Genomic DNA, 26,762 nt, shown 5'->3' on the forward strand with positions numbered 1-26,762 from the left:
AATTTACACATTCTCTACGGAAAAGAAATTTACAGTCAAAAAAAAGAAAAGAAAAATGGGAGCGGACGCAGCTGAGTGTGAATCATGTCTTTTCCCCTTCAATGAATGACTTTGACTTAGAGCGAGAATCTGCTTGTTGCTGCGTTTCCCCTCTCCTCTCACTCTGTCCCATCACTCCCTCCATGCATCTTCTCCTCTCATCTTTCCATCTTTTATTTCAATCGTTTATGTCCCCCGACAGAACTACAGAATCCAGGCCACAATGACTCCTTGCCCTTTTCTTTCTTTCTCCTCCTGTTTCTTTCTGCCCTCCCTCTATTTTTCTTGTCCTTCTCCCAGGGTAGCTATTAGCCATCCCTCTCTCGCCGGCAGCACTTAGCTAGAAGGAGGAGAGGGATAGAAATATGGAATTAAACAGAGAGATCTGCAGATGTCACCACTGCACATTCTCCATCTGTCGCCTCCCTCCCTTCCTCCGATCCTCCCTCCCTCTCCCCTCTGTTGCTTTTCTTTATTTCTTTTCTCCTTCCATCTATCCATTTTGTGGACGGGTCTGCTAGTGGGATTATCTTCTGCATACCTGGGATTCTGCTGGTCGTGCGTCCCGCTGGCTGGTCCTTCTTTGGGGGCAGTCCGTACTGGCCTGCATAAAGAGAAATGAAGGGGTGGATAAGAGGTGGAATATTCTTCTAAAAAAAATTTTCATTTTCTTTTCCAAAAAATCCAAACTTTTCCAAACTGAAATTTCCAAAGTTATAAGCTTGTTTCAGACCATGACTCTAGCCTTATATTTATAAAGTAAATCGTTTATTGGTTTCTTCTTTCTGTCTTTTTAGACACATGGGTTAGTGGATGGATGGATGGATGGATGGATGGACGGACGGACGGACGGACGGATGGATGGACGGACGGACAGATGGGTCTGGAGATACAAACATTCTTCTGTCTTCGTTTATTTCTCTAATCCTTTTCATGCTGCATCCAGACTCTGTTCTCATCTATCAGAACCGACACCGGGCCCCTTCTAGCGTAGAAAACAATCTCTGTAGAGCTTTAATAAACACCTCCCTCCCTTCACCTCTTCTTATATCCGAGCACATATTGACAGAGCTCCGTGTGTTTGTTCAAATGGGAAACCAGAAAGAGGCCATTGGGTTGTTTTTGGAGCGAGTGATTTTTCACAAGACCATAACGGCTTGTAATCTGTAGACTCTAAATCAGGCCATCTGTCTAGCAAGCCCTGTGTGATGCTGGTGGCATTAAAGAGCATTTACATGTCAAACACACACACACACACACACACTTATGTTGTGTTAAGGGCTTCTTATCAAAAGCTGAATTAGATGGTAAAGAAAATACTCATTTTTGTTCCCTTTCTTAGCCATTTGGCCAACAGTAAGACGGCTGTTATTCTACACTTCTTTCACTGCATTTCATGCAATGTTTTACGTTAAAAAAAAGTTGGTTACAGGTTATAACAAGAGAGGCTGAAATCCTGATAATGATGAAGTACAAAAGCAGAGTGAATTCATCTGGCATTCAGACTTTCTTGAAGTGGTCGTACTCAACAATTGTCAAGGGTTCCTGAAAATCTTTCATGGGTTTGGTAGCTTTGAACTGTGAGGCAGCAGACGTGTTTCAGCTGGCATGGTGAAGCATGTTTATCAGTTCCAATGTGTGATACTGAGTAATGTGTTAGCAGGTATGAAAGAATAAAACAGACACTTTCAGCAGCTAAACTGATTTATAATCTATATTTTTTAGATACATAATAATGTGGCACCATGCTGGCCACCTGAAAACTAACTGCCTATTGAAGCCCCTTGAACTTTTCCATATTTTATCATGTTAACTCGAGTTGGTCCAGCATTTTGTTATGATTTAATGTGATATACTGTATATAGTTGCCCCTCACCTATTAGTGGTTCAGTAGTCACAGATTTTTCCGTGGAACATGATTCCTAATTATTTGTGGGATTTTTTTAGTAGAGAAAATATAAAATACTTTTAAAAAAATGCAGTTTGGGAGGCTGAAATACCTAGGTGCAATGTTACATGACACCCTACCTGCTGACAGCAGCCAATCCAGGAGTACCATTAACATCTCTTGGTGCTGATTGGCTAAACCAATGGAGATAAGGAATGATGTAGATATTAGCTTCTGTGTTAGAGCTAAGACAGTTTCCACTGTTCTTATTAATACATATTAATGTATATTTAGTGTTTGAAGTATTAAAATAGGTAGTTATATGCGTTTTTAGAGGAGCTGTTGTCTCTGATTATTTTCTTGCCCAACCTATCCTGACAGGTTTATGTCTACAAAACACATTAACATTTGTATTCATAGCAAAGTGTGAAAAGTTCAGGGGCTCTGCATACTTTTACAAGAAACGTTGCATTGGATCGTAAGATTCCTTGCAAATCCACAAAACACTCATCTAAAAGAAATAGGCAAAAAGTCGCCAAAGACCAAAGAAGTAAAAAAAAAAAAAAGACATTAGAAAAAGCTTTGGGAATGGTTAGCCAAGACTACTTTAAAGGTCTGGCTGCGTGGAGGTAAATTATAAAGAAACAAGGGGTGAGTTAAGGTTTCTGTGTGTGTGTTCTGTGCACAGTGGTCCAAGTATATGTACTGACATTTAGAAAAGTGTAGGCCTATTGGCCAGCGGCTCCCTTTTGACAGTAAACCAAGCAGAAGTTGGAGGCGGTGATCAATAGGAACTGCTGTGTGGTCAGCAGGGGCAAGTGGAGGATGTGGGGGCGGGGGGTGCAGGAGAAAGTGCGTGCATGTATGTGGCAGATCCAGAGAGAGAGAGAGAAAAAATGAGAGCAGACAGGTCGATGTATGTGTGTCTGTGTGTGCAGTCCGCGCTACGCATCGGAGATCAGCGCGAGGCGGCATGCGGCTTATTTAGACGACAAACAACACAGACGTGACCTTTCAGCCACATGACAGATAAGATGGAGAGACAGAGGGTGAAAAAAGTGACAACAAAAAGAGGTGTGAGGAGAGGCGGACGCCATGCAAGGCGAAACGGGAGGGTGGGGGAGAAAAAAAGGGGATCGGAGAGGGAAGAGAGCAACTTAGATGAAGAAGAAAAGGAGAGGATGAAGAAAAAGTGAGAGAAGGTTGCTTTTTCCATTGCCTATGTGAGCCAGGGGAAATAAAGTGTGTGGTATTTCTATTGAGCTGAGCTGACTGTGCTGATGTTACAGGCTGATAGAGCCATAACAGCGCCACTTGGCTCTTTGCTGAAGAGAACCTCCAATACACTGGGTCCGATAACACAGCACAGATCAAAGAAATAGAAATAGGCAGCTTGTATTTGTGTACTGGTGAGTGTGTGTATGGGCGGTCATGTGAAGGACAGGTGCCTATTATGTGCCGGAACGTGCGGGTCAGTGAAACTGCTTAAATTGGCAGTTTTTTCCACCCCCCCCCCCCCTCCACCTACTTTTCCTTTCTTTATGTGCTGCTTTCTTGAAAAACCAGCATGCGAGGGATCATTACCCGCGAATATTTTCCAAACAAATTAGAGGTGTGCACTGCCACGAGTCATTAAAAATCACTGACTGCGCGCTTTAACACCAAATGGAATCATTTTGTTATCGCGCTCTCGGCTGCGGGGGGAGACGTGTGTGTTCGGACGCCTGCCTGGACACCTCCGCGTCTGTGCGCGAGCGGGTCCAGAGTGAGTCAGTAGCAGTTAAAAGGCAGAGTGAGAAGGGAGTCAACTGGGCTCATTAGAGCTGACTGATCCTACACTTCTGCGCTGTTCCCACCACTTAACGAGGCCTAATATGCTCGGCGAGGGCACACATGTAGCACAGGGAGACAGAAAGACGGGTCGGCGCGCGCCGGGTTGTGCGTGCGGGTCACCGACACCGCAAGATTAGAGGAATGGTTTAAAAAGTAGGAGAGATGAGGTGCACTAATGAACGCTGCTCTGATCCGTGACATTGTGTGCTGATCACGCTGAGTTGTTAAGTGATTTGATTATGTGCAGTGGACAAAAAATAAATAAATAAATAAACAATGAGTATTCAGCCAGTTCATTGGACGTGATTCATGTGAGAAAGACTTACTCTGTCCCACTTTCAGGACCACCTTCATGCCTTTCGTAGCACACACGCCTCCTCTCATGCTGTCCAGGCCTTGACGCGTCCCATCCGACGTGGCTGCAGCGAGAGAAACAAAAAGTTGGACAATTAGCATGGAGGGAAAAGAAAAAAACAAAAAAAACACACACTCACACGCACACAAGCCCTTTTTTCATATAAACCCGCACTGTGGATCCACAGAAGAAGTAAACAACAGATTCCTTCTCATAGAGTCAGCACCACCAGAGTGACATTTGCACAGGAAGTGATTTAAAACTCCACCAGACGCTCTGAAAATGCCAAACTACAAGGCAGCAGCACTTTAATAAGTCCTCATTTACCAGACTGCTGGAATTAATTTGCACCCCGCCCCATACCCTCCGCACTGTATGGACTCACCAGCTTGCAATCAACTACAATTGCTGCCTGGGCTGCAGGAATGGCTGGAGCAGGGCTGAGGAGGTTTTAATCCAGAGAAGCAACGACCGGCTGATAGAGGGAGATAAAATGGAACGCTTAAGATGTAAATCACTGTTTGATTTGAGAGAAAAACCGGGCTTGATCTATTCGACTTTAGACTCTGATGGATGAGTGAAAGCAGCAATAGGTAACACCCCTTTACCTCCACTGCTCATGCTTTAATTAAGAGAATTGAAGGCTAATATTTTAAATTAAAGGTATTGTGGATTCTAAAAGACTCATTTTGTATTGAAACTTTTGGAACAAATTAAAATAAGGTTGTAGTTCATAGACAGCTTCACAAGGAGATAATGCGACAGTCCACATTATCGTCAGGATAAAAACAGAAAATCATGTTTAATACTCCATGAAGAGCAGTCCGAGAACTGATCCCTGGACGACACCTTTGGGCCTCACGCCTCAAACAAATCATGACATCCTTTTATGGTTTCTGTAGTTACTTTTTATACTCAAAAAAATAACACTAAAACGTTACTCCACCACTTTTCAATTTATATTGAAAAGACAACAAAGATAAGGAGGCGTAGTTGCAATCAAATTAGTTAAACAAAGATAATCTACCCGGCGACCATGTTGGAAAACCTTGTTTTCTTTTGGGGCTTTTTGTTCCTTTTCCATTAAGTTTGTAGCATAGTTAAAGTTTGGTTAGAAAATGGAATATACATTATTATTGGGCTTAGAATCTTAATCACAACATTTTGTGGTGATAACGATAAAGATGACAATTAAAAAAACTCTTTGTTTCTTCTTTTTTAAGTAGCAGTTCAACTGTAACTGCATGACGGTAATTATAGCCCCAAAAACACAAACACAGCTCTTGAAAAACATTCATATAAAAAACAGGACACCACTTAACCAAAGTAGTGTAATTTAAATCACTAAACTGCACACATTTAACCGCATTTAATCATATTTTCTAATTCACTCGTATTAATTGTTGCCCTCATGGAATGAACAGTGGAATAGTAAAAATAACACTGTCCAATAGTGCAGTCAGTTTTGGCAGTTTTTGAACATTGTTAACTGGAATTTATCGAGACAACGACAAATCAAAATTCCTATTGTGACAACAATTTTTTTTATGATCAACAATATGACAAATACATCCTCTCTTAGTTCTAATCAGTGGTTGCATGGATGGATTTTAATATTTAATGCTGGGGTCTGGTGTGCTGTAACTTTTAGACGAGTCTCTGTTTCAACACACCCGAGTCAAATAACAATTAACAGGATTCTGGAGAAATTAACTGCATACTGAGGACGTAGTTCAGCCATTTGCTTCAGGTGTGTTAGAACACATATTAAAAAGACATAACACATATAAGGAGCACATGTAAAACTTGCAGGACACCGGCCTGCGAGGCCTGCAGCTGAAGACCCCTGATTTAGTGTTACATACGACATGTCAGCGGGTCCATAAAAGCTCAGCGACCTTCCGGAGGGGAAAAGAGGAGACTCAGGATGGGAGGAAAGGAAGAAATGCTATTCTGAAGGACAAGTGTTCGATGACGCAGAGAAAGTGAGAGAATGCAAAAAGAGAGGAGAGTGAGAAGTAAGGAGACGAGAGGCACTTATCCCGATAATCACACCTCTTTCAGCTGACGCAGCTCTGCTTGCTTGTGCAGCTGGTTTCAATACTTGAGAAGCATCTTCTTGCTGTGCCCGGTTTTGGTTTCAATCACCAGTCCAAATTCCGGGCAGAAACTTCTGTAATTGTCTTTAAGGTCTGTGCTGACAGACACTCTAATGCGAAGCTGCAGTGGCTCATAAACCGTACGGTAATCACACCCTTTCTCCCTCCAGCGTGGGTGCACACGCCACCCTTATATCCTTGTTTTCTCTCTTAAATATAAATTAGCCTCTCTGAAGCCGAGGAGAAGGAGAGAAATGGCAAATGGAAGATGGCATTCGGGAGTGAGAGAAACGAAGGTGTGAAAAAGAGGCAGCTTTACTTCTGACACCTTTCTTCTCAATCCTTACAGGATGCAACGTGTGAAAACGAGCGAAGGAGAGAAGCGGGCGGAGGTCAAAGCAAACATCAGTCTGGTGGAAAAGCCAAAATAAAAAAAGAAACAGAAAATATATACAATAATTTGTCTTAAAAAGTTTGCACATTCTCCAACTCTTAACACTGTTTGTTGAAGCACAGAATCTGTCATGGACCTGAGAAATATCTGCCTTTACTGCAGATATTTTTGCATTTGCATTATTAATGCAAATGAAGTTCAACTGAATAAAAAGAAGTAGAGAATGAAGGTTGTTAATCAGGACTGCTGCTGAGAATTAGACACTTTTCCATGTACCTTGGCTCAGACGTCAGGTTTCCGTAGCAGCAGTAAAATCTAAAGATGATATAAAATACTGAAAGACTTCATTGAGAAAAAAGATGCAGACTCATTCTGTGGAGGTTTTACTATCGAGTTTTCTGCTACTTTGAACCTTTACACTGTCTAGTTCATTCCCCAGTTATTTACCAAAAGGATCACTCGTTATTTTTTAGTACCTCTTTTTTAAATTATTTGTTTTGTGCACAGAGACGCGAGAAGAGAGGCCCCCTGCTTTCACACACCGATTTCTGTTGGGATGTTTATTTTCAAGCTAACCAACTTGTTTGTGCTCCAATAAAATATAATTTATCCATCCCAGCATTTAATAGCCAAGGTACAGCCAGCAGTCCATCACAGCGCCAACAAACAATTCTGCACACTCACGACTAAGGGCAATTTCATGTTTCTAATTGGCCTGACATCCAATGTTTATGTGTTTTCGAGCAAGAGGAAACCCATTCGGCACATTCAGAAATGAAGCACATCAGAAGAAATAAATCTGAAGAATGAAGTTTGAATGGTTGACCCAAACTGTGCTTCTAATCAGATCCACCTTGAACCGACAATAAGCTGCCAAACTAAACATTCAGTTTATTAGGGGACAGTTTAGAAAATCAATTTGTGGGGTTAAGAAATTTTAGAAACTATCCGTTTGATTTCATCTGTTTTCCACAAAACAAAACGAGAAAGAGAAAAATCAACCCTAAGGTGAGCATGATGGCTCAGGCAAACCAACCAGGTCCAACTGTGCAGATTTGATAATAAACTCGGCAGTGGGAAATCGTAAAAAAAATAAAAAAAGGGTATTTAGTTGTGAGAAATGAAGTGAAGAAAGAAATTTAAGAAGCTAATTGTTTTGTTTTGATTTTTCATTATTTTATTTTGTGAAAAAAAAAAGCCCCAGCCCAGTTATGAGCTATTGTCTGGATGTCTGCAGGGCAAAATGTTAAACTCTGCAACCAGGAGAACATTCAGTTTATTAAGAAGTATTTTTAAAAACTGAAGACATGTTTGAAACTGTTCTCACCCCCTCAACCTTAAAAAAAAAAAGACAAAAGGACAGAACTGTGTTCATCACTGGAGATAGATGAGTCCTGGCATTAAGAACAAATATCAAACATAGAAATTAACTTAAGCAATTTTACTGTAACCACAAATACTTAAATTGCCAAACACATAAAACTACAATAGATGCTCACATGCAATAGTTGTAGGAAACTTTGTTCTTCAAAAGCCACCAATGCAGAAAAAATAAAGTCATTCTGGGTCACTAAGCAAGATAAAGTACACATTTTTTTTTTCTTTTTTCTTTTTACTGTGGGAGGAAGGTATGGACCAACGGATCCACATTGCAGCATAGACAAAAAAAAGATGAATGACAGATTTTTTTTAAAAATGGGATTAACAAAGTAAGAGCTCACTGTAAAACAAACATGTTTTATTTCTTTGTAATATTCTGATGTTTACATAATGAGTTATGAAATGGATGTTTTACTTTGACTATACACTGTCTCAGTGTAAGAAAGTTAAATTTGAGGAACCAGATTTTGTGAAGAAAAAATTTGTGGTTGTTTTGATCTTATTTACTTTTTCAGGTAAACTGATCTATGAGGTATAAAAGATAAAAAATAAGGATAAAATTTCAACATAAGGAAGCAAAAACTAAAAGAAAACTATTAACACTAAGAATAAAATACAAATATATAAATTTAAAACAGTAAAGAAAAATGCTGTAAAACTAAAACTAGAAACGGTAAAATGGAGGCTAATATGGATGAAAATGATCTCGAAAATCACACAATCAACCAGCAAAACCTCCATGAAGCTCAGACAAACAGCAGGCGGTTTAAAATACAGAAGAAGGTTTTCCAGTCATGCAAGGTAAAAATGTAAAGCAGTTCATTTTCTTTATTTTCTATTCATGAAAATTGTACTCAAAATGAAATATTTATTTTTCAAAGAAAACATTAAATGGAATTTAGGATTCAGATTTCTTCTTGAAAAAAGTATTTGAGACGTTTTTTGACATGAAATTTTTTCATATGAAATCTGATCTAAAACTGGTTTTTGATCTCCATAATTGATCCTTATTTTCCATTGTTTTCAGAGACGCTTGTCTCATATACAATCAGAAATAAACTTGGAAATAACATTAAATCTAAATCTGCCAGGCATTTGATAATTTTTGGGTTTAAATGTTAATTTTTGTGTAAATAATTACAGACAAATACTTTATTGATGCCTTTTGAAACATCTGAATGCTTAAAAAGAGAGCAGAAACTAAAACTCCACAATTGAGAATTGTAACTGAAATAACTAATTAAAAGTAGTAAATACTAAAATAAATTACATTGTAATGGATACCAGAAACTTTCTGATACTTAATTACTTCAAAATTTGAGATTTATATCACTTTATTTCCCTAACACAACAAAAAATATGATTTAAAAAGAGAAATATACTTTTCCAAATATTTAATCTACAGTCAGTGAGAATGTATTTCAAACCATCAGATTCTCAGTATCAATAATCATGTCAACAGTATTTAGATTTACAGATGTTCAAATGATGAGGTAAAGGAGATTTAAAAAATCAATCAACATATTTATCAATTAAAAAAATTAACGACTGCTAATCATATCCTTTAATTTGAAAATAGATATGGATAGAACATAAAGAGAATTTGGAAAAATACTGCTTATGCACATAATTGAACGTCGTCAGCGTAAAATGTCACTTTTGGAAACAAAGTACGTTTTTAGCACTTCTCGTGTTTTCCCTTCTTTTCATTTTCAAAACACCGAGCTCAGCCTCGTCTTTGGAAAACAGACCGAATCTGGAAACGTTCAATAAGGAGCCGTCGCGAGAGTGATTACAGGATCTCACCCTCCGGTTTAACCCAAGCATAGAGGTGCCACTGGGAGAAATAACAGGACCAAAACAAAAAACAGAGGAATAAGAGCGCTGAAGATTTCTGAGAGTAATAACCACTGACACATGAAGGAGGACAACAAGGTGACGGGAGACGAGGGAGGTGTGGGAGACAGGGGAGAAGAAAGGAGGAGGTGGAGGAGGTCGTGCAGCGAAGTGAGGCACAGAGACTGATTGCCTGCGACAAGCTGTTGGTGATATGATGGACACAGGAGACGATGTGGGACCACGGGGGGGACGGAGAGCTGGGGGAGGAGGAGGAGGACAGAGAAAAAGTTGGAAAGTTAAAAAAAGAAAGGAAGGAAAGAGTTTAAATGACATGATAGAAAATAGGGAGGTAAAATACTTTAATGTGTCCATTATGGAAAAGTGCGGTGGTAATGGATACAAAGGAGCGGGACGGAGACCAGAGAGGGAGATTGGACCAAAAGAGCCTCCACAAATTTTGCAAATGTAAGCTATTTTTTGTCTTCCAAACATCCTAATCAGGTTGAAAATATCACAAAGGTCATTTTTTTTTATTAAAAGGGTGGCACATCCTCTCAGAGCCATTAGAGGTGTCACCATTTCCGCGAATCTCAGTTTCACGGGAACAAAGCGAACACAAAGATCCCAGCTGCTTTGCCCTTGGATCAAGAGACCGCTCCTCCCAAAAATCTGAGCTGATGAGCACAAATGTTTCAAATTTTCTCCCACTCGAGGGGGTGAAGATATCGCCGAATCAAGGCAGAAATAATCACCGCACATCTGTGAAATCCTGATGAGAGGCAGGGATGGGAGGGAGGTGGAGGGATTGCTTCCAATCTTTCCCACCTTATTCTGGGAGGACGGGATAAAAAAAATGGAGTGGGGAAGGAGTGAATACAGCAATCTGGGATTAGATAAGGAGGAGGAAGACAAAAAGCGAGGGAGAGAGGCAGGAAGGGAGAGCAGGGATGAGTAATTGAGACAATGATCAGCAGTGATGGGGGAGATGAGAAGCACCGGAGGACGGGGGAGACGAAGGGCATCGCTCCGCCGCCCTCGCCCGACAAGAAGACAGGCGGGAGAGCCAGGGAAAGTGGAAAAACTTAATTAATGAAATAATACTGCAGTCAACCCCAATCAGACGCAAGCACACGAGGAATCAGCAGCCAGGCAGGCAGAGGCGCGGCTGTGTACGTATACACTTCATCCACAGCGGAGGGGAATCTCTCTCATACTCTGTTGTTATTACCAAGGTCAGTGTGGGACAAGCTTCCTCCCCACCTCCACTGTCACAGCACTAGGTTGCCAATTCTTATAAGGAAGAAAAAAAAATGGACATTTGATGTACATGTTTCACTCATGCAGGAACGTAAATCCCAAATCTGACTTGTGCTCAGTCTTTTAATGATCGGCACTTGCTGCTGAGACAGTTGACATTTTATGTCATTTGATTTAAGACGTGGGGGCTGCACAGTTGGTAGCACTGTTGCCCTGCAGCAAGAAGGTTCTGGGTTCGATTCCCAGCCTGGGGTCTTTCTGCACGGAGTTTGCATGTTCTCCCTGTGCATGTGTGGGTTCTTTCTGGGTACTCCGTGTTTGTCCTGTCTGTTTCTAGGTTGCCCTGTGACAGACTGGCGACCTGTCCAGGGTGACTCCGCCTCTCACCCACAACGTTAGCTGGAGATAGAAACCAGCACCCCTCCCGACCCCACTAGGGACAAGGGTGTTAGAAAATGGATGGATTTAAGACGTGCTTCTGAACCGAATGTTTGGCAACTCTGGCTGTTCGGCTGACCTCCTCTCTGTCTGCGTTGTATATTCTGAGTTGTACAGATGGTAAGTTGCAGTCAGACAAAACAACATTTCTTTCCATATGATTTATAGATTTGCTGATCTTATTTCTGTCATGTACTCCTGAGAAGTTTGGGGCATTTTGACTTTGCTCTGAAGTTACTTGAAGTGCTCTTTTTATTGCTTGGTCTAGCGAATTTCTTGTAGAAACAGGATTCAGCTTTGGGATATTCTCTCACTTTGTAATCTGTACTGTGATTCATATTCTAAAAAAAATTATTTAAAAGCAAAATTAACTCGGATTTAAACATAAATTTCAAAGAACCTTTGATGTTATACACTGGCCACGCCGTTGTGCTGCAACATTGTGTTTCAATGATGCATAAAGATACTGATAAAGTAGCATTCATAATCTGATCACCATTCCACAGCCTGAGCATTCCAGAATACAGATCTTTGACGCAGACTGCAGTGTCTGATTAGTGTAACATGCCCCTATAATGGTAACTGAAGTATTGCCTTGCAATGTTGAGTGTTTGATATTGTTAAAATAAGGATTTATTTGCTCCGACAAGAACTTTTCAGCCTGTTAGTTGTAATCATGTTCAGAAACCTTTAGGATGAAAGGCGAAACATCTTCATGGAACAAGAGAAAACATCCAGTTACCTTCTACTGAATGTTTGACTGAATAAGTAATCTACAACTCATTTGTTATAGATTGATAAAATTCTTCAATATTCAGTCCTCCCAGTGAATATTTCCTGAATAAATTATTTTATCCTCGCCTAGCTAAATCCCATTTTTTTGAAACTGAAAACTCACTTCTCTTCCCCCAACTCTAAACGCATCAACAGATAGCATATAAATTTGCGCACTTTGATTTGACTTCAGGAAGAATCAGATCAAGGTTGGGGGCTTCGATGCATAAATGGGGATAATATTTTGCTCCCTACATTTTACTGTTGGATTCATAACATCAAACTCTATCAAGGGACCCAAATATGTTGGTCTAGCATGTTTCTTGTAGAAACAGGATTCAGCTTTGGGATATTCTCTCACTTTGTAACCCTTACTGTGATTGATAATTCTAAAAAAAAAAAAAAAAAAAAGTATCTAAAAGCAAAATTAACTCAGATAATCTCTCACTTCGTCTTCAGGGGAAAAACTGCAACGTCAAAGAAAATCAAAACATCAGTCTCACCCAGAAAAAAATGCCTGACAGGTGCATCTCTAAGACTCTGGAACAGCATCTTTATTTTAATTCTTTTATTAAGAACCCGGGGAGAAAAAAAAGAAGGAATAAAGGATTATCGGATAGCTGAATGCTGCAATAAAGTAATGACTGTTTTATAGTACAAACCTTCCTGGCAAAGTGAAACATGAGGCTTTAAATGAAGGTAACAGTGTCAGCTCTGGTTTTAGACCTACTTACTACACTAGAAATGTGTACCTGATAAATTAATGTCATCAGCATCGCTTTTTATATTTTTATTTTTCCTAATTGGAGGCACAAAGGAGGAGCTTTATATGATAGAGTTTAATTGCCAAATGTGTTCCCAAACAGACTGCCGTTCCTCCCTTTCACTTTCCACACATGCTTTGAGTTTAAAGGTTTCAGGGTGTTTTTTTTATTCTAATGGGAGTAAGATTAAAGCGAGCAAAATTGACCCGCATCAAATAGGCAGATTACACAACAAACAGAATGAATAAATAGCCAAGCTGGAGCCAGGACACTCGTGTTGCTGCTCTGCCAGGAAGAGCGAGCGCTGTGCGTCTCTGACGAGGACGAGTGATTGGAAGAAATCTGCGTCATGTATTTGTCAGGTTAGCAGAGGAACTAAAAGGAAGAGATCAAATGTAAAGGCAGCTTTTTTTTTATGAGCTGGGGGGCCACATGACTGCATCCTGAGGTTAATTAGGCTGGCGCGTGTTTGTGCAAATCAACATAAAACCAAATGTGTAGCTTTGTCTTTAAAATCCTGATCTTTCTTGGGTTCCAGCTGTTTAGCTTTTGTGACGATTTTTCCTAAACAACAACAACATTAAGCCTCGCCATGTGGGTGGGCTGGAAAATTGGTGGGGACGTTTTTTGGGTTTTTTTTTTTTGTGGGTGTGTGTGTGTGTCTGCAGAAGGTTCTCGAAGGTGGGCTTTGCTGAATCCTTCCCGTTAAAGGCTAGATGATGAAGAGCATAAAAAACCTGATCTCCTCTCCCCTGAGGCGACGCTTAAGGATACAATCTCGCTCTCTGCTTCTCACTGTGTCCCCTTCTTACTCTATTTAGAAAAAAAAAAAAAAAAAGAGCACGAATCTTGCCGTAGAAATTTCCTTTAACTAAAAACGTCTTCATAAATCTCCTATGACACTTTTATAACCTGGCTATGACGCACTAACGAAGCTATCGCAAGCCATTACCTCGCCACAGTGGCAAGAGACATTAAGTTGTGTGCTGAAACAGAACAGGCATTATTTTAGCTCCCCCTTATAAACCAACACACAGACTCACAAGCCCAGTATATTGTTGTTGTTTTTTTAATTTGCATTCCACCTTCAATTATACACCAAACACACCATTACTTCCAATATAGCATGACGTTTTTAAGTTGTTTTTTTTTTTTTGGTTCTTTTTGCTGCGAATGGGGCAAGCGTTCCTGTTCTATTGTTGCAGACAAAGGCTCCCTGTCTGGCTGTGTTGTGGTGGTTTTGGTCCACAGATCGGACCAGCTACAAACAAGTACGTTCCTAAAACAAAGACGTCTGAGTGATTGGCGCCTCTGTTGCACGGTGAGGTAACGGTATGTGAGAGGTCTGAGAGCAGAATAAGTTTATTATGTGCATGACCTAAGAGATTTGTGCAGATAAAAAAAACTTGAACCGCAGAAATATTTGCTCAGTAACAGCCAAGGAGCCTGATATAGCACCCAGAGATATTTTGGTGGAGTTTAAGAAAATACATTTCTGGGTCAGGAGTTTATATAAACTCATCATGAACATCAAAGCCAGTTTAATTTGTAGCTTTTAAAGGTTTATTTGAGCTGCACTCTTTCCAGAGTATTAAGATATTGACCATAAAACTTTTAGAAGTCTGAGTTTACTCTTTTTTATTTTTTCAAATATGTACAGGATCAAAATGACTTGACTGGTTAAATTAGTAAAAAGCCCCTTGAACACAAATATTTTGAAGCCACCCAGAATCTTCTGGCACAACTTGGGCTGGATATTTGACTACTCCTGCTTACCGCGGTTGTTTAGTGGCACAGACCTGCTTGTAAGCAAAAACTTTAAATAAAACTAAGCTCTGAGATTTAGGAAGAACATATTAGAAAGAAAATGGATGCCTTATGTCTTCCCACTGAGGCTGGGATGATAGTTAGAAAACCTGACTTATTAACACAGTATTCCTCTTTCTTTCTTTTCTTTTAAAATTTTTAGCAAAACAAAAAAATGTATATTTCCAACTATATAATCTGTAAAACAAAAATGGAGTGGGGGAGCACTTTGGGAAATATCTTTTCTACTTAAAGAAAATACAGTCCAACATCATGATGCTGCCACCTCCGTGTCCAAACACTTGTTTCAGAATTTCTTAGGTTTGAAACTTTGGGTACATTCACACCAGCCTTGTCTAGTCCACTTTAATCAAACTAAGTTCATTTGTCTAGAAAGTTCAGATGTGAGATGTGAATGTGGAATCAAATTTTAATTTGAACCAAAACAGACCAGCTCTGATCCGAGTGTAAACCTCACCTAAGTCTTGGTTTGGTTTAAGTAAACTCTTGTGCGGTTTGAATGCAAAAGTGGATGCAAGCGGACCGGAGACCGCTCCAAAAGCAGGAAGAGAACTATAGTGCAAGGCATTCTGGGTAAATACAACCTAAACAGATGTGCAAGGCTAGCACTAGTGGGAGAAATGGTGAAAGTGATCCGCACCAGCTGAGAATGTAACAAATGTTGCAATTTTGATCTCCAATCGAACAGAATCTACCAAACTATTAAGCGAGAGAAAACACCCTTTATGTCATCCAAATATTTAAAGCTTTTTCTCCAGAGGAATGTATCCATGTGGAACTTGAAGATGTCCATTTGGAGCAAGGGTCTCATTTTTTAAAATAATTGTTGACATAGTGTTGGTTTTACTGGTGGTCCAGCAGTTTCCCATAGTTTATAATCTTCCTAATCTTTAATGAGTTTCTTGGACCTTCTCCATTGTTCCAGAGTATTTTTAAATCCAATAAGTTCTGTCAAACAAACCCTTTGTAAACTAAGACTACCAGCTGTAGCGTCGATTAAGACGTTCTTGAACTTCTTTCAAGAAATTTCAGTTGATTTTGGTATGTACTAAATGTAACTATCAGGATTAGAAACTTTAAAATCATTTTCGTGATCTGTACAGCGTGGACAAAGACCTGTTAAGGCTGAATAAGTCGCTAAAATTAAACACAACATACTGACCGGAAAAGTAAAAACACAAAACAATAGAAGTTAAAATATATTTTCTTGTCCTGATGGATTCAGTAGAGCAACATCAATTTGATGGACGTGATTTAATGTAGCTCATCATTTCCAGTTCAGTCCTTCGGTTTTAAAGCTGCGTCTCTCAACCTCCTGCACATGAACGGAGCGCCGGAGGCGACGGGACCTGACAGGGCCAATGTTGGAGTCACAGGCTAAACTCACATGATGTGTCACATGCTGACCCAGGAGATGGACACGGAACGATTCAGAGGAAAAATAAAAAAATAAAAAATCACGCAAGGCGCTGTATTTTTTTTCCTTTCCTCTGATGGAGACGTAGTTCCCTCGAACCGTGGGTGGCGGGCCCTACATGCGGCCCCTTCTACATGCTCACATGATCCCCTGCCCCACACACAGCTGGGGTAATGATCTCAATGTCTTTGCTTGCGTGCGGCTGATCTTTCCCTCTGTGCTCGATGACATTTTAATTCGCAGCCGTTATTCTCCTTCCGTCCATCCTGTTCTATTAGAATCATCCACCCACTGTCCACCTATCCAAACCCACCCCCGCTGTCTGCCCACTCCCTCCTACTGCGTCTCCTGCGAGCCTGAGGAGCGGCCGACTGCCAATCACATCGTATCAATCTTCTGCCTTCCCCTTCAAAGTAACAAACATGAATCACGGGCCTCCATATCAGTCAGTTAGGGCTACAGAAGTAAACTAAGGATTCAAAATTGCAAAACTTCCTGGGTCCTAAAGTCATTTTAATTATATGGGAAAGAAAGTGTTGGATATTCTCTGGATGCAAGGACCACAAAAAGGCTTTAACTAGGCCCATGTTTTCCATAATAGCTCTTAAATTGCATTTAGTTACATCTGAATTCTGGATGTTTGTTCATTCTTTGCTTCTTTCATCAACATTTTCAAATTATTTCGTGGCTTTGGTTTTCAGAAGGGAGCTATTTGCCTTCTTTTTATTTGGCGGCGTGTCAATCTGGCTCAGAATGTGGGCGTTATTATACTGAGACAAAACTATTAACCCTCCGGACGCAGGGCTGCAAATACCCCAATTTGGAAGGAGTTTGTCCGGGGATATTCAGCTTTACTGCATCTTATATTTTTTAGGCAATTAAAGTAAAAACATACCTGCTAAAACCAAAAAAATCAATTTTTTTCTACTCTATCTACTTTTTTTGCTTTAAAAGAGGCACTTAAAGACCTTTTAGTTACCACTTTGAGGCTGCTTTTACACTGCAGGAAGGCATTTAAATGAAAACACCTGACAAAGATATGTTATCTTGCTTAAGTTATTAATATGGTAACACAAATCGTCTGGTTAACATAGTAATTATTCTCTTTTATTTCAGTCACGGTGGTCTTGAAAAGGTCCGACTGAAACCTGCAGACACCCTGACAGAAAAAGCTGCAGGGTTCATGCCCCTGTTTTTAGATTCAAGCTTCCAGAGTTCTCTGTCCTTCGTAGCCTTTTCTTCTGAATGTATTTTTGGGATCGTTTCACATTGCTGAGGCTTTTGGGTTTGGAACCTAAAGAAAACTACAAACTATGAAGAAGAGGAAGGAAGGGAGGACAGAAAAGATGGATGGATGGAAAAACGGGTAAACAGATGGATGTGTGGATGTGTAGTCATGCGGATGGATGGATAGATGATGACTTGATTAATAGACAGATGTAGTGATGGATGGAGGAATGGGCGGATGGGTGGGTTCAAATTGTCCTGAAATAAAAACATTTTATTTCAAACTTTATTTTCTTTTTCCATACTTACCCAGACCTGGAAAAACACTTAAATCAAATGCCATATTTTTCCAGACTGAGTGGGAACACTGAATGCAGCGCTACTCCAACCTGTCGCTTTGCACTGCCGGTCAGCTGGCTGAAAAAAGGCTACTACTTTTTTCCTTTGTTTTGAAGACAAAAATATTTGGTTGTTTGAAAATATTTGATAATCCCAAACAGTCGTTGCGTGGAAACTACACAAACACCTTATTTTAGTCTTATTAAAATTTCTTAAGGTTCAAAACTACTATTGCTAAGAAGCTACCAGCAGCTTGCATAGCTGCAGTTTTGCTACTTTAGCAGACAGCCTGACTAATTAACCAGCCAAGCTATTCTATTAAGAAGATCTGTACTTGAAAACAATCAAATAATTAAAAAAAGAGATACAAAAAGAAAATAATAAATAGTAATAAAGTACTTAACAGAACATAATAAAATTATAATCATAAATATTAATAACAATTAATTAAAAATAAAGAATAAAATAAATAAATAAAAGAAAATGAGCATAATGTTTACCTCAAACAGTCAGATTTCAACATTATGACTAAAATAATTCATTTTCTGTATTTCTGTGGCAGAAGTAGAGATTTAGTTGCTTTTGTTTTTCAGAAGAAAACATCTAACTGTTCAGTAGATCCATCCATTATCTGTACCGGCTTATCCATGGAGGGTCATGGAGGGTGGAGGTGCCTATGTTCAGGGTTCAATGGGTGAGCGGGGGTGGGGAAACACCCTGGACAGGTGTAGAGTAACTACTTAACCTAACTGTCCTGTTTTTGGACTTTGGGAGGAAGCTGGAATACCTGGAGAGAATTCATACATTCACAAGGAGAACATGCAAACTCCATGCAAAAAAAAAAAAAAATCCAAGCTGGGATTCAAACCTGGGACCTTCTTGCTACAAAGCAACAGTGTTACCAACTGCGCCACTGTGATGTTCCAGGTTTTTATCTTTGTTTAGGCCCAAAGCCGTCATATAGGTCTGTGTGTGGGAAACACTCCAGATCATCACATCTGACACACTTGCACACATGATGCTGGAAACGATAGCCTGGCTGCTTGTGACTTAGTTCCGACTAGCAAAGCATGTCGTTATGCTGCAGTTTGCAGAAGTGCGCAGAACCCCGCATCTGCCATGCCGATAATCCATCTGGGAATTATCCTGCTGCATGTGTGGCTAACCTGTTCCATGCGGGCAGAGGTCAGACATGTTTACCACTGTCATAGTGTATTTGTAGGAGCAACAAATCCACTGGTTCATAATCGGGTTTACAGCAGCACTACAGCCTTATGTATGCATGATGAATGTATGCGGGCCCCTACATTTACAAACAATCTTTGCGCTGCATCTTTAAATCTGTTTACTGCCTTCAAAAGATAAATATGCATGCATGTGCATTTATATACACGGACACGCACTAAACAGAAAGTCGGAGTGAAGAAGGTGATCAGCAGGCATGAGCACAGAGGCTGATTTACTTCCGCCTATTCTTGGCTTAATGAAATGACGAGAAAACAAATCGTGGCCACATCAATGCAATAAGTCTGACTGGCCGTTTTGGGAATTTAATGCATGCCAGCTTAATGTGGCTGCCAGAGCAAAGACGTGCATAATGGAGCAAAAAGAAAAGACCAGCAGGGACAAAGGCAGCAGGGGAAAAAAAAAAGAAAAGTGCTAATGCAAAAGAAAAGAGGGAGCCGGCCGTTAAAAGGAGGCCCAGTGACTGGGTGGATAAGCCTTGTGTAACGTTGGTAAAGTGCCGGCCATGTAGGACAGTCATGACCAATGTTCCTTACAACTGGGTCAATGCTCCCGTCCCGGGGCAGCGAGGGCATTCTGTGTGTGTGTCTATGAGTGTATGTGCAGTGGCTATCTGTTAACTTCGCCCCCAAAACCTACTAGAAACTCTTAGTCAAGTGCACTTCTGTGTGGACCTGCATGCATACTGAATGAATACTTCAATGACTACTTATCAATACTTAATGAATACTTATCAGTGAATCCCAGAATGACTTCTAGAGAAGTGATTTTTTTTTTTTTTTTTAAAGGCATAGAAGTCGTTTTAGACACGGCGCACTCCCGCCGTCGCCGCCGAGGCGAAGAGTAGCCAGAGCTGAGCTGGCGGAACCCGTGGAGCGGGCCAACGAGTTCACGGTCGAGCCCGAGCGTCTCAGTGGGATGTTTTCCGGGGCTGGCGGAGGTGATGCTAGATTTGCAGCAGTCACACGGAATAAGAAGGCAGTCTTGAAGCGCTCACATGGAATCTATCTGTCCGCAGACCTTCGCAGTGCATGTCTATACGCATCTTCATCTGCTGGTGTCTGCTGGCGGCACCTATTCGTCTTCGGCTGTGGCGCACGCGGGTGCGAGCGAGTTAGCCGTTCTCCATTATATCAGGAACAACACTTAAGGCCTGGAGAAATGGGTCAGCGCCGGCGTCATAGCTTCCTTCTCGCTGTCTCTCCCTGCTCTTTGCTCGAGTTATTTTATTTTCGCCGCCTCTTTTATTCCCAGGTCGGTCCCAGAATAAAAACGAAACACCTCTGGTTGTCTGCTCCTCCTGCGGCCACCTGGATGTGGGTTAAACTCGCAAAGTCCGTCACTGCTCCTGTCTTCCCGATTTGCGGGGTTTTTTGTGTCACTATTGGTTCTCCATCTAAGTTGGTAAGGTTACGAGGGAGTGGGGCAGAAAGAGGACGGAGCGATGCGACCTTGACATGTCACCGTTGGTTACAGCACAGGCAGAAGAAGAGACGTACAGTCCAAACAACCAGCACTCACTACTGGGAAAGTTAGTCATCTATTTACTGAACATGTATGTTTTGTGCGACACCTGATGTGCCTACAGGCAACACGAGCTGCATTTCCATTGACCATATAATTATGAAAATTGGAACTACTAAGATATATTTGCTTAATGGAAATACATCCATTTCTAAAAAACCGACGCTCTTCAACAAAAAGGTTTTCCGCTAGGATGGGGTGGGTTCCTTGGCTGTATCAAAACTGGCGTATTTTTCGAAACTGCGATGGAAAGACTTTTTCCACATCACACAAGTCATGTGATCAAGAACCTGCTGTTACTACTGGCGTACAAGACAAAGAAAACAACAGGAAGTGGTGGGAGAATCTTGCCACGCAATGTTTTTAAATGACTTCTTGCCTTGTTCATGTGTGATTTTATTTGCGTTTCTTGTTTAATGGAAACAACACAATTGCAAAATAGTGTTTTTCCGACATTAGTGGAATAGCAACAAAGTTTTGCTCACATTGGCAATGGAAACACAGCTACAAGCTACCATACACCACTGACATTTGTTTATTAAATAAAGTTCTTATTGTCTGGTACAGCTAATTCTACAACTCATGAACTTTATGGGCAAAATGTAGAAAGGTCAACATTCTTGCTCATAAAATGAAAGTTTAGAGATACTTTTATGCCAAGTTCAGGATCACGCAAGCCTCAATGCTCAATAGGACCATTCAGGGTTTTTACTAAGGCTGTTGTACTTTCACATTGGCATTGCATGATTAGAGTTATTAGTGATAACCAAGGTAACATTTCCCATGGTTAGTATTATTGTTTGAAATTATCTGCACAAATATAAACTCGAAATAAGGCTTGATTTTCCAACAGGTGATGCATCACTGACCTAAGACGACGTTGTGTATTTATCAGTTTCTACCAAACCTTTCAGATAACTGCATTTTTTAACTTTGAAATTAAGTACATCACCACTAAATTGAAGTACAATGGATTTCTGTTAAAATACAAGGTTTTTGTGAAGCAAGGACTAATGTCTTGTTCAATTAAACAGACAAATAAACTTATTAGGTGAAGAAATGTACACAAAAAAGAAAAAACGTGCATCAACCTGTTGCTAAATGCATGCACCCTTAAACTGATACCTTTTGATTAAATTACAACTTCAAAACTCATTCAATTTGAGTAAATCCAAAAGCTGTACTAGTGGGATTATCTTAAGATTGTTTTAGTTCAAGCAACAGTTTGCAAAGAGTCTGTAAAATGATACAACAGTATAAAAGTATCAATCAGGGGAAGGGTACAAACAATTCCAGAGCATAAAGCCGTAGTGTGAGAAGAATCATCAGTAATTAGAGCAATTATGGGACTAGTGACATAATGGAAGCTGGAAGTTTCTTCAAAAGGAGTGAAAAGACAAGAAAACCGATCAGAGAAGCTTACAGTAAAATTCAGTCCACCATCTACAGTGATCTCTTATCGTCTCCATATGGATGGACTACAAAACTAAAGTCTTTTTTTTTTAAAGAACAAATCTGGTTCTGGCTGAAATCTTTTACAACCCTGTTGGAGAATCAGTTACAGTCTGAAAGCCAAAACAAGTTAATTTTAGGGTATTTTTAACTCAACTTTAGAAATATGTGATAATATTGATAACTAATATGCACACAAATGTGATATAAAATGTACAAACTGTTAACATCCCTGTTTTCACACACACTCAAATGTGCTGGTAGACCTGCCCAACACGAACAACAGCAAAACACAGTCCTAACTAATGGAGTAGTGCGGCATCCATCTTTGACTAATACCTTCATTAATCACCCTACTATGTTTTTTGGGCCACTGTGTCGTCCTCCAAACTAACTCTCCCTCCAAACGCCACATTCACAAATTCAGGAAAGGAAGGGAAACTTACACACCTGTGTGAGAACAAGATCACTACATAAAAACTCCACGGTCTCACATTATTCTGATTTACTGGCTCAATTTAGGCGTGAATTCAGTGCAGCGAGGAGGAAAACAAGAGACTTGCCTCCTGTCACCCCATCATCCTTTCATCACACCGTAAGAAAAGAAGAAAAAAAAACCACAATAAGGCGTGTGCTGCAGCAGTCACCTTATTCTACTGAAGCTCCTCTCCTTTCAATTACAGCCCTAATGTTTCCCACTCTTAGTGGGGGCTTCCTCACGAGCAGAACCCGACTGTGACATTGTTTGTCATTGGAGGATTACGTCGCTGGCGCCTCGCCGCAAAACATGTTTAAGACACGGAGGAGGCGACCCTCACGGCGCGCGAGTTCTCTGCAAAACCAGCCGGCGACGACAAACACAAACCATGGAACTCTGTGTGCATCTGAAGCCAAAACTTCTCTACAAGACACAGAGATTTTCTTATTGTGACTGACTTTGACTCAACTTTGCAGCAGATGTTGACGTCCACAAGCAGACTGGTGTGAAGCCGATTAAGGAATGCTGGGAATGCAACTTGACTCAGTGGTTGCTAAAGGCCAGAAAAGACCATTTAGGGTTCAGCAACTGGCAGACATTTGGTGACACTGTTTTGTGTCATGCATTTTAAAATCAAAACAAAGCACAACAGTTAGCATTCCTTTGGAGCAGCTTAGCTAACAAAGGAGCAGAAATCCCATTTACAGTTCGGGGGAACATAGCAAACAATCCAGTAAAGGTGTGCTGACCTAAATAGCACTGTTTTTGGCTCCATGCAAAACATTATGTGGAGCAGTGGCAGCAGTATCACGCTTAGCGGACAGCTGGTCAGAGCTAAAAACAGGACAGTCCTGGTAAAAGTCTTGTGGTGGATGTTCAACTTCCAACAGGAAAATGACTGTAAACAACAATGGTTTAGAGCAAAGCATTATAATTTATTAGGATGGACCAGTCAAAGTCCAGACCTTAATTCCAACCAAGAATCTGTGCCAAAACTTGAAAACTTGCTGCAGATTGCTCAAGGTCACATCTGACTGAACTGGAGAGATTTTGCTATGAAATTTGAGCAAAAATATCAGATCCCTTTGAGCAAAACTGGTAAAAAATTTACCCCAGACACTTTCTTGACTCAGGGAGAAGGAACAGAAGTTCATGCCACACTTTTCAGCTTTTTAAAATCCTGTATTAAGTTTTCCTTACAAGGTGAATCTTTTTTTCAGTCTGATAAAATGTTTAGTTGTAACATGACAAAGTCTTAATTAGTTTAAGGGGTGTAAAGACTTTTGCAATGAGTATAACATCTGAAGCAACTTTTCAAATCTCTTTATCCCAACACTGTGAGAGATTCTTAGGACTTTTCAGGTAACAGAAATATGGAAAAGAGGGCACCGGGAGGAGGACAAGAGTTACATGGTTGAAGGACAATCGTCTGGCGAAACAGGAATCTGGAAACGATGCGGAAAAGGAGGGAAGTGGGTCAGCGGTCTGAAGGGAGGAACGTGACAGCGATCTGTAACACGTAGCGGGGAGAGAAAGTGAGCCGAAGCGGACGGAAAGATGGCGGCTTAGACAAGGGACAGGTTTCTAAATTAAGAGAAAGGAAAGCAGAAGCGAGCATGTAAAAGAGGAGGAAGAGCACGACTGTGGAAAAAAAAGAAGAGAGAGAAAAATCCAAGAGAGGCAAAGGCTGTGAGCGGTGCGGGCCTCATAAATGTCACTTCTTTCCGGGTGATATTAATGGCAAATGTCAAAGACGGAACTTACGGGAGGTTAATGTTTCTAAATACACACAAAGCCTGGTATGATTTCCCAATGACTTCTGGAAGCAGGCAGCGAGGAAGTGGGCCTGCAGAGGAGCTCTACATCTTAAAGACTGTAATTACATACACCCATCAGTCTAATTAAAGCTTTTAATGAACACTGAGAGAGCTAAGACAGGACAAAAACCTGCCAGCCACTGGAACACAAGCGTGTTTGTTTGCGCGTGTGATAAATGATGCGTTCAAGGAAGAACGTGCAGCACAATCAAACACTTTAATGAGGCTAAAAGCAGCTTTGAAGTCCACCATCTAATAAACATGTGTACCTTTGAGGGTCGTCCGTTCCCCGTTGCAGGAGGCTTACATGAAAACACGCACAAGCAGAAAACTAATCATTCTGTCACTTTGCGCGGTGATAAAGTGGTCCAGTTCTGCCCACTGCAGAGGCGTGACCCGACCCGCGCTGAAGACTTTTGAGACGATTGGATTCGCCATTAAGGGAAAAGTTTATTTAAGATTTAGCTTAAATGCTCCACAACAGAGGTTTTATCTGCATAATTCATCATTAAGCTTGGCTGCTGAGACTCTTGGCTGCCTTCTCCTGCCGGCTGGGCTGGTAGTGAGAAAATGGGACGAAAAAATGTTTTGGGTCTGGATCTGAGAGGAGATATGGAGCAACAAAAAAAATTGCAAAAATCAAATGTTTACTTGTGGGTGGGCAAATGCCTGACTGGCTGAAAGCTTTGCACAGTTTTTCGAGACAGTTTAGAGTATTTCTGGTGGAACTACAAGATATGTAGCAGCTCCAATTCAACAAACTGATGCAAGCGGAGACGCACTGATCAGTTTTTTTACCGGCTCAGACAAATAACTGGTTTTCTCTGAGGTTTAACCAGTTGATAACATTTTATGAGCAAAATCTACAAAGTCTAAGCAGAGATTTTAACTGTGACTATCTTAAACTGTGTGGCTCATTATCATTGATCAGCTGGAAGGCAAACAGTTTATTTATAAAAAACAACAACTCAAAAACAGTCCTGAATCTCCCTGGTAAAGATGTGCAAAATATAATTATTATATATTATTTATTGAGGGGCTGCACAGTGGTGCAGTCGGTAGCACTGTTGCCTTGCAGCATGAAGGTCCTGGGTTCGATTCGATTCCCGGCCGGGGTCTTTCTGCAAAAATACATGCACAGGGAGGTGTTCTCCGGCTTCCTCCCACAGTCCAAAAACATGACTGTCAGGTTAATTGGTCTCTCTAAATTCTCCCTAGGTGTGTGTGTGCACGGTTGTTTGTCCTGTATGTCTCTGTGTTGCCCTGACTAGCGACCTGTCCAGGGTGTACCCCTCCTCTCGCCTGGAACGTAGCTGGAGATAGGCACCAGCAACCCTCCCGACCCCATTAGGGACAAAAGGTGAACAGAAAATGGATGGATGGATTATTTATTGAAAAAAATAATAGTAATGCATTTTCCTACATTGGAGACTCCAAAGAGTCTGAGAAGTTTTATATTTATTTGGTTACAAAAATTTGCAAAAAGTTTACAAACCAGAAATCTGTGTCTCAATTCTTATGAAATCAGAAATTAAATATGTAATATATTTATAAATCTCACAGATTAAAGTTTGGAAAATTAAACTTTTTCCAGAATCCTTTTCTTCTCCCCCCCACCACACACACACACAAACGATTAAATCAAATTCTTTACCAGACTTTTCAAGACCCTCGGCTCCGTTGTCATTAGTCGGAGATAAAAAGGGACATTTGTGAAGCGCGGCTGTTGCAGGAGGATTTTAGACGAGTGTTGGACGGTACACAGCGGATGTAAGCAGGGGAAACGAGGTTAGATGTTTATAAAATAACAGGTTTCTGAGCCAGAACACGGGTTCTGTGGTTCATGATTGATGCATTAATCCCCGGCCACCGGGTCAACTGTGGCATCGACGTGTTAAGCTACTTTCTTTTTTTCTTTATTAAAGCAATCTCGATCAAAGCTTTTTCTGGAGCACAGCATTGTTGTAGTTGTGTAACAGAGCAGTTACAACGTTTTGTGTGATTTTTTAGCGGCATTCTTGGGTCTTTGCTGCAGATTCTGATTGCTTTAGTTTTATTGTTGTCTGTGTCAGAGGCTGCAGGCTGTTTCAGGACATTAATGTGTGAAGGATCTGAAATAGGCTCAATAAATCAGAATACCATTTAAAAGTTTATTCAAATTAATTTAACAAAAAGTCAAAGTTATATGTTATACAGCTTAATTTTGACGATTGTGAGTTAAAGATAATTAAAACTTCAAATTCAGTTTCTCGAAAAATGTGAATAACTTATGTATTCTTCCATCCATTGTTCTCGCAGGGTTTCAGGCCAGTGCCTGTTTCCAGGGGTCAAAGGGCAAGAAGTGAGGTTGAATACAACATAAAACCAAAATATATA

General features: G+C 40.5%; 1 protein-coding gene across 1 annotated transcript in view; it reads right to left on the minus strand.

Moving 5' to 3' along the window:
• Positions 1-26,762, minus strand: part of efnb3b (ephrin-B3b) — a 120,043-nt gene that overhangs the window by 12,121 nt on the left and 81,160 nt on the right. Inside the window, exons 3-4 of the mRNA XM_028038250.1 lie at positions 4,087-4,179; positions 581-643 (exon numbers count right to left, since the gene is read on the minus strand). Of these exons, the coding sequence (XP_027894051.1) occupies positions 581-643; positions 4,087-4,179 (156 nt within the window). The remainder of the gene's footprint in view (positions 1-580; positions 644-4,086; positions 4,180-26,762) is intronic.

This window comes from Xiphophorus couchianus, chromosome 14 (genome assembly GCF_001444195.1).
Source record: "Xiphophorus couchianus chromosome 14, X_couchianus-1.0, whole genome shotgun sequence".
Taxonomy (NCBI): Eukaryota; Metazoa; Chordata; class Actinopteri; order Cyprinodontiformes; family Poeciliidae; genus Xiphophorus; species Xiphophorus couchianus.